The 14104-nt window shown below is 41.0% G+C and overlaps 1 protein-coding gene across 1 annotated transcript in view; it reads left to right on the forward strand.

Moving 5' to 3' along the window:
* Positions 1-12926, forward strand: part of LOC139245818 (probable ATP-dependent RNA helicase DDX60) — a 124521-nt gene extending 111595 nt beyond the window's left edge. Inside the window, exons 33-37 of the mRNA XM_070871323.1 lie at positions 548-695; positions 8762-8916; positions 11005-11156; positions 11258-11320; positions 12643-12926. Coding sequence (XP_070727424.1) covers positions 548-695; positions 8762-8916; positions 11005-11156; positions 11258-11320; positions 12643-12748 — 624 coding nt within the window. The 3' untranslated portion in view covers positions 12749-12926. The remainder of the gene's footprint in view (positions 1-547; positions 696-8761; positions 8917-11004; positions 11157-11257; positions 11321-12642) is intronic.
* Positions 12927-14104: the final 1178 nt, after the last annotated feature.

A 14104-nucleotide genomic window follows, 5' to 3' on the forward strand; every position in this document is an offset into this window, starting at 1 on the left:
ATAAAAGAAAGCACATATATAATGAAAGTTTAAAATTCCCTTTGACCATGTATAAAGTTTTGAAGTTGCCCAACAACTTTCCTACTCTGGCATTATTGAGTGTGTACTGTGTGCAAACTGCATAATCTAAGCAGTGCAAATAAACAAAGTAGTAGTATTTTTATTCTGGAAAGTAAATTTGATAATGCTTCTTTCTCTGAATTGAGCGGTTGTATAAGTAAGAAACAAAAGTCCTTGCAACTTGGAGATCCTTTCTAATAGACAATCCTAAAGTAAACCTGTTTCAACCCTTTTACATTATTGCTTCTGTGATTTGGATTGCAGGGGAGTGATGTCTGTGTCCCAGTTCTCCATGTTTACATTGTTAAAACCAACTATGGCAGAATCGTAGACCTGTATTTCAGTGGATATATGCTACGGTCATCGGGATAAGAGAGTTGGTATCAGCAATGCACACAGATATCACTCTGGTGAGCCAGAATACAGAAATGCAAAAGTACCTTTTGATTATTACTGAAAATGTATTATAGCTGGCTTTGTATTCTAGGTGTTCCTGGAGGATCTTCCAGAAGAGTTTGCAGATGCAGTCAATGAATACAACAGAACTATCCAGGAGATCTTTGGATGCTTTCTTCTTTCTGCTTCGAATCAAGCTGATATGGTGGAAGAATGCCATCTTCCTCTATCAAGAATATGTAAAAAAAAACAATTCTAAGCTGTTCTTGTATATTTTAGTCTTAAAACCTCAATTTAATTTACAAAGTGGAATTTAATATTGGAACTCCAAACAAAAAAATCTTAATTTGGGGTATGGTCGTCTAATGGTTAGAGTACTGGTACTAGCAACCCAGAGGTTGAGTTCAAATACCACCATAGGTCTGGTAATTTGTGGGCGTGTGCTGGGATAAATAACCGTGATAATTGCTTGATGAAAAATATCCAACTGGTTCCCATGTCCTTCAGGACTGGAACTTGCTGCCCTTCTACTTGTCTGGCTTTCACATGACACTGCATGGTTGACTCTTGATGCACTTTGAAGTGACTTAGAAAACTCTTCATTTCATTCAAGAAGGCGGCCCACCACTAATTGTCCACATCCTGAGGACATTTTTTTTTTTAAAGGCTCTGATGAAAAACCAGTTGATGAGTAGCCCTCAGCTGCTCTTGCCCACAATCAAATAAATGGGTCAAGGATAAACAGCATCAGCTGAAAGACCTGGGAATAAGTTGCTTTGCTTAGCCTCTTGGCTGAAGTCTGGTTTGAGATACTAGAAGAAAAGAAAATATCTTGACTGCTTGGATATACGTGGCGATAATTCTGACTTTGGGTGATAGTTAAAACTAGCATTATTGATTCAGCAGCCTGTTTCACATTTTTCCCGATTTTTCGGGACAGCTGTATAATAGGCAGATAAATCAATACTGCCCAAAGTCAAAATTATCCCAGTGGGTGTTACCAGTATGCTTGCCTTTGTAAAATCATTGCCTTCAATGAAAGAGGCCATTCGTTGAAGAGTGGGAGAGCTATAGTGATACAGGATTCTCTTGTAAGGGGAATAGACAGACATTTCTGTGGCCGCATTCGAAACTCCAGGATGGTATGTTGCCTCCCTCGTGCAAGGGTCAAGGATGTCTCGGAGTGGCTGCAGGACATTTTGGCGAGGGAGGGTGAACAGCCAGTTGTCGTGGTGCACATAGGTACCAACGATATAGGTAAAAACGGGATGAGGTCCTACAAGCTGAATTTAGGGAGCTAGGAGTTAAATTTTTAAAAGTAGGACCTCAAAGGTAGTAATCTCAGAGGGAGTAGGAATTGCAGGATAGCTAAGATGAATACGTGGCTTGAGGAATGGAGCAAGAGGGAGGGATTCAAATTCCTGGGACATTGGAACCGGTTCTGGGGGAGGTAGGATCAGTACAAACCGGATGGTCGACACTTGGGCAGGACCGGAACCAATGTCCCAGGGGGAGTGTTTGCTAGTGCTGTTGGGGAGGGGTTAAACTAATATGGCAGGGGGATGGGAACCTATGCAGAGAGAAAGAGGGAAGTAGAATGGGGGCAGAAGCAAAAGATAGAAAGGAGAAAAGTAAAATTGGAGGGCAGAGAAACCCAAGGCAAAAATCAAAAAGGGCTACATTACAGCAAAATTTGGAAGAGGCAAGGTGTGTTAAAAAGACAAGCCTGAAGGCTGTGTGCCTCAATGCGAGGAGTATTCGTAATAAGGTGGACGAATTAACTGCGCAGGTAGCTATTAACGAATATGATATAATTGTGATTATGGTGCCATGGCTCCAGGGTGACCAAGGCTGGGAACTCAACATTCAGGAAGGATAGACAGAAAGGAAAAAGAGGTGGGGTAGCGTTGATGGTTAAAGAGGAAATTAACTCAATAGTAAGGAAGGACATTAACTTGGATGATGTGGAATCTGTATGGGTAGAGCTGCGGAATACCAAAGGGCAGAAAACGCAAGTGGGAGTTGTGTACAGACTACCAAACAGTAGTAGTGAGGTTGGGGATAGCATCAAACAAGAAATTAGGGATGCATGCAATAAAGGTACAGCAGTTATCATGGGCGACTTTTAATCTACATATAGATTGGGTTAACCAAACTGGTAGCAATGCGGTGGAGGAGGATTTCCTGGAGTGTATTCGGGATGGCTTTCTAGACCAATATGTCGAGGAACCAACTAGAGAGCTGGCCATCCTAGACTGGGTGATGTGTAATGAGAAAGGACTAATTAGCAATCTTGTTGTACGAGGCCCCTTGGGGAAGAGTGACCATAATATGGTAGAATCCTTTATTAAGATGGAGAGTAACACAGTTAATTCAGAGACTAGGGTCCTGAACGTAAGGAAAGGGAACTTCGATGGTATGAGACGTGAATTGGCTAGAATAGACTGGCCAACGATACATAAATGGTTGGTGGTGGATAGGCAATGGCAAACATTTAAAGATCACATGGATGAACTTCAACAATTGTACATCTCGGTCTGGAGTAAAAATAAAACTGGGAAGGTGGCTCAACCGTGGCTAACAAGGGAAATTAAAGATTGTGTTAAATCCAAGGAAGAGGCATATAAATTGGCCAGAAAAAGCAGCAAACCTGAGGACTGGGAGAAATTTAGAATTCAGCAGAGAAGGACAAAAGGTTTAATTAGGAGGAGGGAAAATGGAGTATGAGAGGAAGCTTGCTGGGAACATAAAAACGGACTGCAAAAGCTTCTATAGATATGTGAAGAGAAAAAGATTAGTGAAGGCAAACGTAGGACCCTTGCAGTCAATCAGGTGAATTTATAATGGCTAACAAAGAAATTAACAAATACTTTGGTTCTGCCTTCACAAAGGAAGACACGAATAACCTTCCGGAAATACTAGGGGACCGAGGGTCTAGTGAGAAGGAGGAACTGAAGGATATCCTTAGTCAAAAAATTGTGGTCGGGAAATTGATGGGATTGAAGGCCGATAAATCCCCAGAGCCTGATAGTCTGCATCTCAGAGTACTTAAGGAAGTGGCCCTAGAAATAGTGGATGCATTAGTGATCATTTTCCAACAGTCTATTGACTCTGGATCAGTTCCTATGGACTGGAGGGTAGCTAATGTAACACCACTTTTTAAGAAAGAAGGGAAAGAGAAAACGGGGACTTAGATATCAGTAGTGGGGAAAATATTGGAATCAATTATTAAAGATGAAATCGCAGCACGTTTGGAAAGCAGTGACAGGATCGGACCAAGTCAGCATGGATTTATGAAAGGGAAATCATGCTTGACAAATCTTCTAGAATTTTTTGAGGATGTAACTAGTAGAGTGGACAGGGGAAAACCAGTGGATGTGGTGTATTTGAATTGTCAAAAGGTTTTTGACAAGGTCCCCCACAAGAGATTGGTGTGCAAAATTAAAGCACATGGAATTGGGGGTAATGTATTGACGTGGATAGAGAACTGGCTGGCAGACAGGAAGCAGAGAGTCGGGATAAACGGGTCTTTTTCAGAATGGCAGGCAGTGACTAGTGGGGTGCCGCAGGGCTCAGTGCTGGGACCCAGCTATTTACAATATACATCAATGATTTAGATGAAGGAATTGAGTGTAATATCTCCAAGTTTGCAGATGACACTAAGCTGGGTGTTGGTGTGAGCTGTGAGGAGGATGCTAAGAGGCTGCAGGGTGACTTGGACAGGTTAGGTGAGTGGGCAAATGCATGGCATCTGCAGGATAATGTAGATAAATGTGAGGTCATCCACTTTGGTGGCAAAAACAGGAAGGCAGAATATTATCTGAATGGTGGCAGATTAGGAAAAGGGGAGGTGCAACGAGACCTGGGTGTCATGGTACATCAGTCATTGAAAGTTGGCATGCAGGTACAGCAGACGGTGAAGAAGGCAAATGGCATGTTGGCCTTCATAGCTAGGGGATTTGAGAATGGGAGCAAGGAGGTCTTACTGCAGTTGTACAGGGCGTTGGTGAGGCCTCACCTGGAATATTGTGTTCAGTTTTGGTCTCCTAATCTGAGGAAGGACGTTCTTGCTATTACAGAGAAACATAGAAAATAGGTGCAGGAGTAGGCCATTCGGCCCTTCGAGCCTGCACCGCCATTCAATGAGTTCATGGCTGAACGTGTAACTTCAGTACCCCATTCCTGCTTTCTCGCCATACCCCTTGATCCCCCTAGTAGTAAGGACTTCATCTAACTCCTTTTTGAATATATTTAGTGAATTGACCTCAACAACTTTCTGTGGAAGAGAATTCCACAGGTTCACCACACTCTGGGTGAAGAGGTTTCTCCTCATCTCGGTCCTAAATGGCTTACCCCTTATCCTTAGACTGTGAACCCTGGTTCTGAACTTCCCCAACATTGGGAACATTCTTCCTGCATCTAACCTGTCTAAACCTGTCAGAATTTTAAATGTTTATATGAGATCCTTCTCATTCTTCTGAACTCCAGTGAATACAAGCCCAGTTGATCCAGTCTTTCTTGATATGTCAGTCCCGCCATCCCGGGAATCAGTCTGGTGAACCTTTGCTGCGCTCCCTTCCTCAAGTTAGGAAACTAAAACTGTACACCATACTCCAGGTGTGGCCTCACCAAGGCCCTGTACAACTGTAGTAACACCTCCCTGCCCCTGTACTCAAATCTCCTCGCTATGAAGGCCAACATGCTATTTGCTTTCTTAACCGCCTGCTGTACCTGCATGCCAAACTTCAATGACTGATGTACCATGACACCCAGGTCTCGTTGCACCTCCCCTTTTCCTAATCTGTCACCGTTCCGATAATAGTCTGTCTCTCTGCTTTTACCACAAGTGGATAACCTCACATTTATCCACATTATACTTCATCTGCCATGCATTTGCCCACTCACCTAACCTATCCAAGTCACTCTGCAGCCTCATAGCATCCTCCTCGCAGCTCACACTGCCACCCAAGTTAGTGTCATCCGCAAATTTGGAGATGCTACATTTAATCCCCTCCTCTAAATTATTAATGTACAATGTAAACAGCTGGGGCCCCAGCACAGAACCTTGCGGTACCTCACTAGTCACTGCCTGCCATTCTGAAAAGTACCCATTTACTCCTACTCTTTGCTTCCTGTCTGCCAACCAGTTCTCAATCCATGTCAGCACACTACCCCCAATCCCATGTGCTTTAACTTTGCACATTAATCTCTTGTGTGGGACCTTGTCGAAAACCTCTGAAAGTCCAAGTACACCACATCAACTGGTTCTCCCTTGTCCACTCTACTGGAAACATCTTCTCAAAATTCCAGAAGATTTGTCAAGCATGATTTCCCTTTCACAAATGCATGCTGACTTGGACCTATCATGTCACCTCTTTCCAAATGTGCTGCTCTGACATCCTTAATAATTGATTCCATCATTTTACCCACTACCGATGTCAGGCTGACCGGTCTATAATTCTCTGCTTTCTCTCTCCCTCCTTTTTTAAAAAGTGGGGTTACATTGGCTACCCTCCACTCCATAGGAACTGATCCAGAGTCTATGGAATGTTGGAAAATGACTGTCAATGCATCCACTATTTCCAAGGCCACCTCCTTAAGTACTCTGGAATGCAGACCATCAGGCCCTGGGGATTTATCGGCCTTCAATCCCATTAATTTCCCCAACACAATTTCCCGACTGAAAAGGATTTTCCTCAGTTCCTCCTTACTAGACCTTCTGGCCCCTTTTATATCCGGCCCCTTATATATTGTTTGTGTCCTCCTCAGTGAATACCGAACCAAAGTACTTGTTCAATTGGTCTGCCATTTCTTTGTTCCCCATTATGACTTCCCCTGATTCTGACTGCAGGGGACCTACGTTTGTTTTTACTAATCTTTTTCTGTTTACATATCTATAGAAGCTTTTGCAGTCCATTTTAATGTTCCCTGCAAGCTTCCTCTCGTACTCTATTTTCCCTGCCCTAATCAAACCCTTTGTCCTCCTCTGCTGAGTTCTAAATTTCTCCCAGTCTCTGGGTTCGCTGCTATTTCTGGCCAATTTGTATGCCACTTCCTTGGCTTTAATACTATCCCTGATTTCCCTTGATAGCCATGGTTGAGCCACCTTCCCTTTTTTATTTTTACGCCAGACAGGGATGTACAATTGTTGTAGTTCATCCATGCAGTCTAAATGTCTGCCATTGCCCATCCACTGTCATCCCCTTAAGTATCATTCGCCAATCTATCCTAGCCAATTCACGCCTCATACCTTCAAAGTTACCCTTCTGGACCATGGTCTCTGAATTAATTGTTTCATTCTCCATCCTAATGCAGAATTCCACCATATTATGGTCATTCTTCCCCAAGAGGCCTCGCACAACGAGATTGCTAATTAATCCTCTCTCATTACACACCACCAGTCTAAGATGGTCTCCCCCCTAGTTGGTTCCTCAACATATTGATCTGGAAAACCATCCCTTATGCACTCCAGGAAATCCTCCTCCGCCGTATTGCTTCCAGTTTGGTTACCCCAATCTATATGCATATTAAAGTCACCCACGATAACTGCTGCACCTTTATTGTATGCACCCCTAATTTCCTGTTTGATGCCCTCCCCTACTATTGTTTGGAGATCTGTACATAATTCCCACTAACGTTTTTTGCCCTTTGGTGTTCTGCAGCTCTACCCATATAGATTCCACATCATTCAAGCTAATGTCCTTCCTAACTATTGCATTAATCTCCTCTTTAACCAGCAATGCTACCCCACCTCCTTTTCCTTTTATTCTATCCTTCCTGAGGGAGTGCAGCGAAGGTTCTGCCATCCCAGCTGATTCCTGGGATGGCAGGACTGACACATGAGAGACTGGATTGACTGAGCCTGTATTCACTGGAGTTTAGAAGGATGAGAGGGAACCTCATAGAAACATATAAAATTCTGACTGGACTGGACAGGTTAGATGCAGAAAGAATGTTCCCGATGTTGGGGAAGTCCAAAACCAGGGGACACAGTCGAAGATTAAGAGGTAAGCCATTTAGGACCGAGATGAGCAGAAACTTCTTCACTCACAGTTGTTAACCTGTGAAATTCTCTACCACAGAAAGTTGTTGATGGCAGTTCGTTGGATATATTCAAGAGGGAGTTAGATATGGCCCTTACAGCTAAAGGGATCAAGGGGTATTGGAGAGAAAGCAGGAAAAGGGTACTGAGGTGATGATCAGCCATGATCTTATTGAATGGTGGTGCAGGCTCGAAGGGCTGAATGGCCGACGCCTGCACCTATTTTCTATGTTTCTATTCGTCCCATTGTGGCTGTGCCAGCTATTTGAAAGAGTTGTCTTAGGCCCACTCCCCTGCTCTTTCCCCATAGCCCTGCAAATGTTTTCATTTCAAGTTTATATCCAATTCTCTTCAGAAAGTTACTACTGAATCTGCTTCATCACCCTTTCAGGCCATGCATTCCAGATCATAACTTGCTGCGTTAAAAAAAATCTCATCTCATCTCTCTGGTTCTTTTACTAATTCCCTTAAACCTCTGACTAATTGCTTGACCCTTCTGCTAGTTTTTCCTTCTTTACTCTTATCAAAACCCTTCATAATTTTGAACGCCTATTAAATCACCCCTTAACCATCTCTGCTCTAAGAAGAATCCCAGCTTCTCTAGTTTCCCACATAACAGAATTCCTTCATCCCTGGTACCATTCTAGTAAATCTCCTCTGCATCTCTCTTTACATCCTTCTCATAAGGTGTGGTGGCCAGAATTGGACACACTAATCCAGCTGAAGCTGAACCAGTGATTTATAACAGTTTAGCATAACTTCCTTACTTTTGTACTCTCTTCCTCTATTTATAAAGCCAAGAATCTCGCATGCTTTTTTAACCGCCTTTTCAACTTGTCCTGCCAGCTTCAAAGATTTGTGTATGTGAACGCTCTGGTCTCTGTTTCTGCACCCCCTTTAAAATGGTACCACTTAGTTAATATTGCCACTTTTCATTCTTCCTTCCAAAATGCATCACTTCACACCTCTTATTAAACAGATTGTTTGAGTTGCATATTGGATAGAGTTGGTGCAATTCTATTTTGAAATTTTGCCTTTCTGCACCCTGTCTTCCCTTTTATTTAAAAAAAACTACACAAGCACTACTTTGTCTCTCTCACTGTTTGAAAGTTAAACACTGGTTGAAAATACAGCACACTGGAGACATAAACCCAGTGACTCAAATCTACTGACTTCCAAGTGATTATTGTGTAATTTATAAACTGCATAAAAACCAACAACTGAGCAATATTAATCATCAAAGTGACGTTTCTTCTCCCTCAGCTTTTGAAGGCGTTCAGCCTCTCCAAACTTGTGATGCTAAATCTGTTGCTGAGTTGACTACACCTGGAAATCATCCAACAACAGCTGTATCTCCATTTGCATGTTTATCTGGGATTACCAATCTGGATCTGTTCAAGACATACAACGTAGACAGTGTAAGTTCCTCTTTTGTTGCATATAGAATTATATTTATTTACAACTGCAATAACTTGAATTTTTATAGAGCCTTTAACATAGCAAAGCATCCCAAAGCACCAAATTTCATCAGACAAAAATTGACACTGAGCCAAAGAAAGATAATGGGATTTGTGATTTAAAAGCTTGGTTAAAGAGGTAGGTTTTAAGGAGAGCCTTAAGAGTATAAAAAGTTTTAGGGAGGAATTCCCAGCGCTTGCTTATGGCTGAGACAAAATGGAAGGAAGTGACTATTGATGTCTCAAGGATCTGTGCTGGTGTAAGTTTGCTACAGCTCTACAAAGCCCTGGTTAGACTACATCTAGAGTACAGTGTACAGTTCTGGGCACTGCACTTTAGAAAGGCCTTGGAAGGAGTGCAAGAGCTAAATTATGAGGAGAGATTACATTAACTAGGCTTGTATTCCCTGGAATATAGAAGGTTGATTGAGGTTTTTAGGATTTTGGAAGGAATTGATAGGGTATATAGAGAGAAACTTTTTCTGGTTTGGGAGTCCAGGACAAGGGACATGACCTTAAAATCAGAATCAGACCATTCAGAAGAGAAGTTAGGAAACGCTTTTTCATGCAAAGGATGGTGGAAGTATGGACTATCTCCCACAAAAATTAATAATTTAAAATCTGAGTGATATATTTTTGCTAGTTAAAGGTATTAAGGGATATGGGGTCAAGGCGGTGGATGGAGTTAGAATACAGATCAACTATGACCTCATTGAATGATGGAACAGGCTTGAGAGGCTGGTGTTCGTTCCTATGTTCCTAGTCTGTTGAAGGTATGGCTGCTAATGATGGGTGAAAGGTGTGGGATATGCTTCAGAGGCCAGAGTTGGAAGAACACACAGTTCTGAGGGTTGTAGGGCTGGAGGTAGGTAGGGATGAGGCCATGGAGGGGTCTGAACATGAAGATGAGAATTTCAAATTTGAAGCGTTGCCGGACCGGGAGCCAATGTAGGTCAGTGAGCACGGGGGTGATGGATGAGCAAGACTTGGTGCGGATTACGATATGGGCAGCAGAGTTTTAGATGAGCTCAAATTTATGGAGGTGGAAGATAGGAGGCTGGAGAACAGTCTGTTTCAGCCTGAGGCAAGCTGGGGAGAGGGATAAGGCGATCAAGTTTTCTAACTGTCCATATGTATCATTTATCACATGTGACCTGGTTTATCACTATTATCAAAGTTTCTATTAAGTGTAGGCTTGAAGGCATGCTGATTTTCAGCTCTGGCATTTGGGCCATGGTGTATTCCAGATGATTGGGACCCCTTCATTGGTGGCTGCAGAGTCTTTAGTGAACAATAGCACTTTAGTTCCTAGTTCACATTGTTTCAACAGTACAAAGCTATCTATATTTAGCACAAATTTACGACCCGTTCAGAATAGATGAAAGGTTCCTGCACTGCAAGCATTTTAAACATAAGTGCATCTAAAGTGCTGGTAAAAGGAGTATGTTGTTGAACATAACGGCAGTTAATTAATGTACATCAAGAACACACACTCAGCTCACAAGACAGGTCACAGTTCAGGAATTCTTCCATCTGTGCTGAAGGAACTTCCACAAGATCACAGAGGCCTTAGATTTGAGTGGCAAACTATATGTGCACATCAATACAGTACCTGATCTGGATGAGATAGTAGCATGTAGGAACATTAAAGATCCAAGTTTACATTATTGTCAGTGAATTGCATGGAATGTGAACAAATACTGGAGAAAACACAAATTTGAAAGAAATGAGAATTTCATAATTGGCTGGGAAGGATACAATCTGGAAACAAAGAATTGAGGGAGAAATGTTGAGATTTATTTTTAAAAGCGCCAGAAAGGATATTAATGAAATATTAAAACAAAAGTCAAGCTGACATGTAACTATTATTTATAAAAAATTTTTGTGCAGGGTGAGGGAGAGGGAAGTGTTTCACTTTCACCTGAAAATATTTGTTTTGTGAATATGTTGTCTCTTGGTTTCATGTTTGAATAAAATTGACCCCAAATGTCCAACTATCAGTTAGAAAATAACGAGTATCCTATAACCTGTTGAAATTTATCATTACAGATTTCTTTACGCACTATCGAAGTTAGCTCAAGCAACATCCCTGTGCTAAATTTGGTAAAATATGACCAGCAAGGCAGGAAAATGCCGCTGAATGCTTATGCCCTGGACTTCTACAAGCACGGTTCTTTAAAGGCTTTGTTAAATGACAACATGTAAGTTAAGCTGCAGTACAACTTGTACTATGTGATTCCAATGTGGAAAGAATAATTGAATCAAACAATTTCATGTTTCATATCTTCCTTTTCCTTTTTAGGTTGCATTTGGGAGATGCCTATAATGTCCTTAATGATTTCCAACTAACTATTAGTTCAATCAGGTATGAAGGAAAATCAGCTCTTAGTTTATTATATTTTAGCATATTATAGGGGTAATATTACAAGACCATGCTGTCAGAAGTGAGGTTCATGCAGTCACATCACATCAATTTTCTAACAATTAATTTTAATGTTTTGGAAATTGTGGACAATGTTTCCGAATGCGTTGCTGATTTGGAAAGGCGCTCCTTGCCATATTAGCTTGGAAAATGACCCTTATACATAAGACAACACTTGAAGTCTTGCTTGATGGGAGCACAGATCAGATAATCTGACCTGGATATTGGTGTCCCTGATTAGTGGTGCTCCTGGCTTTCTGACCATTAATTTTAATAGCTGGAAGCTCTGGAAAATAGCAAATTCGATGGGCTGACTTGCCAATCCTTGATCTACACTCCTATTGAATAACACTCCAGGCATTTTGGGACTTATATATGACTGGATTTTATTACGTTATATTTACATCACAGATGAAATTAGATTAAGTGGCAGTCTTTGCTTCAAACTAATTTGATTGTGATAAAAACATTATTTTCTCCATTTGTGCTTACCATGTTACATTCTGTGTTGTCATGAAGGATGAGGCAGCAATTAATGTATGGCTGTGTTCAAGCATTGCTAAAATAGTCTTATTGCCCTAAAAATGATACACCCCCTACAACTATAATATTGTGCCATACTTAGTGATGTGTCTTTATTAGAACTTAACATTTATTAACATTTATCAATAATCTGCAGCTTAAAAAGAAATAACCCACTGTAGCGGCGTGCTGCATGTACTTTCAGGTCTAATATTCCCATCAATTTTTACCTTCTCGTGCCCATTAGCTCCTTTCTCATTACTCTTTCTGCTGCACAACAGTGAAAGAAGACGAAGAGGATTTTTTTTTTAAAGCCTGTTATAAATAACATAGCTTGGCAGTGAATTGAAAGCTATAGCTCGATCGTGGGGCTCTGCGTTATTCCAAGTTGGCTGTCGATTTTAAGACCTAGTCAGAACTGCTTAAATGAATGACTAACTGACTATTTATTTAAGTGTCTGTCTGCCGGCCACTTGCTCTAGAGGGTTTATTTTAATATATTCTTTGGAAAGCAACAGCGATGGAACTTGGAGCGAACATTTGATTTTGTATAGAAGTTGTGTGTAAGACCCCCTTTAATGAGACAATCCAATTCACTCTAACTGCCTTGTAAAATTTCATCAACTGTCCATTCCCATTTTTGGCACATTCTTGATAACCAAATAGAATATGATCCATCACATACTGGGTTAAAGTTAGTTGTATTGCTGTTTTCAAACCACCTTTTCTTTTTCATTTCCTAGCACGTCTCTCAAGGAACTGTGTGACAACAAAGATGATGTTGTTGTTTTGGCTTTCGAACAACTGAAAGATACATTTAACCAAAAATTCGAAAAGATAAAAAGTTAATATCAATGCAATTGGAAAAACTGCTTCGTCCACAAATGGTCTGTGGATTCTTGTTCCTGTATGTAGGGGAGTGAATACATGGCAAAAGCAAGTTGTGAAGGGCATATGAAAATTTTAGAAAACTTATAGCCCAATGATGTCAACAAAAAAAATAAAATTGGAAAGTAGATAATTTTAATGTATTGTGTTGAAATTTAATTGCACTATGTACAAACCATTACTTAAAGATGGCCAGCATTCTACGGAAATAACTTTTAATCCAAAACTTCACCAGTGACCTCTACACTGGAATTAGTAGTAACATTTACCCCCATTCTCTCCGATAAACATTTTGGTTTATAGCTGTGCTGCTTGGCAGGAGGCACCAGTCATGTTCATTGCTTTCCCACCTGCAAACTCCTTGAGGTGGCACATGGAAGCGCCAATATACTGTGCTACAAAGTGATGTGATTTGGGTTTGCACCTATGATTTCCCACATGCAGCATTCCTGATCTTGGTCATGAGGACACCTAGAGCGGGAACCAAACAGTTCTCACAGGGAGAGATAATTAGAGATGAGTCATCCTTGGCCCAGCTCCCATTAACCAGTTTCAGTGACATTGAGTGTTTTGTTCTCCCTCTCGATCATATCTGTGCATTGTAATAAGACAGCCTAGTGTATTGTGCCATGGAATTGTTTCGTCTCTGTAATCTCCACACTTAAATTTCCACAACACTGGTGATTGGAGGGTTAGTGTGTGAAGACCAGGTCCTTCCCCACAGGGATCTTGTAAAAAGACCCGAAGGCAAATGGTCGTTAACGGCTCCCAATATGCCTCCTAATAGCTGGAACAAAAACAGCAATGGCAGAGGTCTGTCAGAAGGTCTTTTTAAAACTACACATCTAAGTTTCTTTGTTCTTTATGGACAGAAAAATAAGTGGGGTTGACGGGAATTTCCATCTAGGAGAAAAAAAAACATTCTTTTAAGAGGTATTTTACACCTGGTCATGTTTTAAGTTTCTGGTATCTGTGTTTAATGTTTTAAAGTGATTTCAATAGCAAGGACTGGGTAATTGAAAACAATCTTCACCTTTTTAATAAAATATATAACAAAGCATCTTTTTTTAAACAATATTTTGCTCAAATAAAGATGTTTTTTTTAAACTATTTGCTTAATTGTGACAACCTGTTTATCTTCGGCTTATTGCAAAACAACTACTTCTCAAAAAATGCTAATACACAAGATCCTTCCTTCAATTAACTGTCCACCAATTCTGATAGCAGATTAACCTGGCACCATTCAATATTGCAGTATGGGTGGTGTTAACTGAGGTTCGAGTGATCTAATTTCAGTTCAGACCAGTTTATATCCAG

Source organism: Pristiophorus japonicus, chromosome 2 (assembly GCF_044704955.1).
Source record: "Pristiophorus japonicus isolate sPriJap1 chromosome 2, sPriJap1.hap1, whole genome shotgun sequence".
Classification (NCBI taxonomy): Eukaryota; Metazoa; Chordata; class Chondrichthyes; family Pristiophoridae; genus Pristiophorus; species Pristiophorus japonicus.